The sequence below is a fragment of the Egretta garzetta genome, unplaced genomic scaffold, assembly GCF_000687185.1.
Source record: "Egretta garzetta isolate BGI_Z169 unplaced genomic scaffold, ASM68718v1 scaffold957, whole genome shotgun sequence".
Lineage (NCBI taxonomy): Eukaryota > Metazoa > Chordata > Aves > Pelecaniformes > Ardeidae > Egretta > Egretta garzetta.
Window position 1 is genome coordinate 107,501 of NW_009260360.1, and position 3,350 is coordinate 110,850.

The 3,350-nt window shown below is 52.5% G+C and overlaps 1 protein-coding gene across 1 annotated transcript in view; it reads right to left on the bottom strand.

Annotated features, from left to right (window-relative positions):
* Positions 1-805: 805 nt before the first annotated feature.
* LOC104129999 (meiosis 1 associated protein) overlaps positions 806-3,350 on the bottom strand; it is a 22,518-nt gene continuing 19,973 nt past the window's right edge. Inside the window, exons 6-9 of the mRNA XM_009642990.2 lie at positions 3,006-3,147; positions 2,236-2,442; positions 1,225-1,380; positions 806-946 (exon numbers count right to left, since the gene is read on the bottom strand). Of these exons, the coding sequence (XP_009641285.1) occupies positions 806-946; positions 1,225-1,380; positions 2,236-2,442; positions 3,006-3,147 (646 nt within the window). The remainder of the gene's footprint in view (positions 947-1,224; positions 1,381-2,235; positions 2,443-3,005; positions 3,148-3,350) is intronic.

Consider the following 3,350-nt stretch of genomic DNA (forward strand, 5'->3'; position numbering starts at 1 on the left):
CACCACCATCCATCGCAACCCTGCCAAAAGGCACTTGCCGTGTTGGCTTGCAGAGTAGCCCCGCAGGCACAGTTTGGCGGGAGGAGGAAAGCGTCCAAGCCATGGTTGGCTGGGAGAATGGTGCTGTGCTGCAGCTCCAGCCGCGGTGAGCTGCCGCTGCGTAGGAGCCAGCCGGGGCATTACAGCTGGCTTGGCATTTGCTGCAAACCCCGTCCTGCACTGGGGAGTTGGACAGCGAGATCAGTTATGGAAGCAAGTAAGCCAGCATCATCGTGGGCAGTGCTGCGCTCAGGAGGGCGGCGTTCTGGGCTTTAAGGTTAAATTCAAAAGCCCTGTTTCACGGCTATTCACACATCAAAAAAATGCTCCTGCAGGATGAGGGCGGCTTGACGTTACTGCTTACTCTATCTATCTGCCTGACTTCCTCACTGCCCTGCTTGTAGCTTTTCTGCACCCGCTGACAGCAATCTGTGGTTTGTGGTCTCTACTAGCCTAGTCTCAGAAACCAAAATTTGAGGCACACTGGGTGATGTGTGCTGACAAGAATGGGAAATATGGGGTGTTGCAGGGGATAGGGGAACCTCTGGACAGAGGGCCCCGGAGCAGCAGGCTTCCTGTAGCCTGACTTGGTGACTAACGAACCCAAGAACAACAAGGAGGAACAAACAATGGGAAGTGCCTGTTTGACCAAGGCCAAGCTTAGTGTCTCGCCTGACTGCTTCCGGCCTGGTGTGTCAGGCTTGGCAGCCGAGCAAGAAGCCAAGCTGTCACTGCACGTGAGCAGGCTCAAGCCGTGCTCGGGGGTTCACTGCAGGAACTCGTCATACTCTTTGGGGAGCAGGGAGCGCTCACAGTAATCTCTCTTTGCTGCTGCTGGTCTGAACGCTTGGCCAGGAGAAGGAGCCATCAGAAGGGGTGTCACCGTGGCTTTGGCTCTGCTCTGATGCTGCAATACAGGGACAAAATACAAATGCACCTCATGGAAGGAGGTGCTGGCTTGGCCAACAGCGCACTGTGTGTCTGCATTGTGCCCTCCCTTCAACTGCATGAGCTTATGCTACGCCCATCCCTCTGCTGTCAGCTGCAAGCGAACATTGCCCCTGCCATACGCTGCCTTCCCTGCACCGCTCGGGCGTCAGGAAGCTGCACGCGGCCCTTCTGCGGGAAGCAGCCCAGAAGGGCAGAACGGAGACCGCCTAGGCTGGTCAACGGCAAGAGGCGTACCTGTTTGGGTTGATGCCGCTCCGGTCGCTGGTCTCTGGGCTGGGCCTGCTGCCTCTGCAGAGGTTTGCACAGCATGCTCTTCAGATATTTGTAGAGGTTGCTTTTCAGGTGCAAGGGGTTATAAGTGACTTCCACTTCCAAGCTGTTCAGGGCACTCTGTTCGGACAGAACAAAGAACCCTGTGGCTGTAAGATGTGACAGGTAGAGGCTGGGGGGTTTGCTTGGGGTTTTTTGTTGGTTTTAGTGTCAAGGGCTCTTTTTGCAGGGACGAGTGCTACAGGCATTCCGTGCCACCCTGCAGTGATGGGAGACGGGATCTTTGCCTGTGCTGCTGCCCACAAGAACCACTCTTAGCTCTTTATAGAACAAGAGGAATCTGCAACCAGGTCTTAATGGATTTAAGCATCTCCTTGCAGGATGCAGTCCTATCCTCCCCCATGCCCAGAATGAGCCAACAAGCTGGAGCACTCTGTCGGGGCACTGTCACCCCCAACTCTCTGCTTCATACGACCTCTTCCCCTTCCCTTCAAGAGACATGCAACATTGCTCCAAAGAGCAGGCATTTGCTGCCTGCGAAGAAAGCTGTGGGATATTTGGCTGCTGGGAAGAAGTTCTGGAGTGCTCCATCGTATTCCAGCTGCCACTGGACCTTTTCACAGCTCCTTCCTCCTCTACTCATCTGCTAAGACCTATAGTGAGGGCTCTGCCCTTCTTGGTATCACCTGAAACAGAGGCAGGCAACTCAGTAGAACATATGGATGCCCAGAAGGAAATGCAGAAGCCTGAATCTATTGGAAGAAACAGAGACACTTTATGTATTGATTTATCTTATGCCTAAAGCACGACCCTCTGCAGTTTGAGGAGATCCATGTTCCCCAGCAATGAGGCGATAGATAAATCTTCAGCAGCAGCTGCATGTCCTGTGCGTAAAGGCTGATCGTTACTCTGATCCCTGCTGGTACAACTGGGATCCTTTCCCCAGGTACGTGTGCAGGGCTGTCAGTCACTTACCTCTATAGGGCCATGCACTTGCTCGGGCTGTTCGTCAAGGAGGGCTGGGAAGGTTGATGGCAGCAAGAGCTCTCTGATGGCGACTGCTTTGACAAGTAGAGTGGCAGAGTTGGAAGGGGCAATGATGTAGTAGGAATGCACCATGATGTTCCAGTTTGGACCAGTGTTCTGCGATTCACGTTTAGCCAAAAGCATCCACTTCCTTTTCTAAATGGCAAAAGCCAAAACCGATGTGAACAATGGGCAATAGCCACTTCCTTCAGCACTTTCACTGTAGGGGCTGCTGCGTTCAGGAGCAGAGACAGCCATACTCATCAAAGTAAGAACACTATTCTGCAGTGTGGCAGAGGATGCCACGTTGTTTGTAGGTTGTTTTAATTGAGTGCAAGACAATTCTTAAGAAAAGCATCCTATTTTGCTTTACGACTTGTCAGTAATGGAAAGTCCTCCACATCCCAAGCCTTGGTTAATTATTTTCACAGTTGAAGATGCACATCTAACTCCAACCCTGACTTTTGCACTTCATACCTCCAAACCCTGCATTTCTGATAGGCTAGAGAATCTTCTCTAAGGTCTGATGTGCTGTAGCATCTTTCCAGTGGATGCGCTGGGGCTGGAAGGATTTACAAGCCCAATGCTGGCCCATGAGATGAAGCTGCAGCTTTTGAAACCTGTTCTCTGGTGCAGGCTAGACAGCTCTTACTAGAGGTGCACTAACTATTCCTTTCTATGGCAATCCCTCCGCGTGAGGCTGCAATTTTCTCACTCACCAGAAGACTATGACATAGCGCATGGAAGCTGTGCTGGTTTATCTCCAGTTCATCCCAGTCTAGCTGCCAGCAGCTTGTGGGCTTGATGATGAAGGGCAGGCCATACAGTACAGACTCGCAGACCCCTTCAGACTTCAGAGCCCTGCAAGCATACAGCTCATGTTAGTGAAGCACAGCCAGCGTGAAACCAGCACGAAGACTCTACCGGGAGATGCCTGGCTCCAGCGGCTATGGCAGTATCGGCTGCAACACCGCTACAAGCACTTGGTGTCTGCATTGCTGTGGCCTGTCACCGCGAAACCCCACAGGGAAGTCTAACTGCAGTGAAAGGAGGCTTTCCTGCTG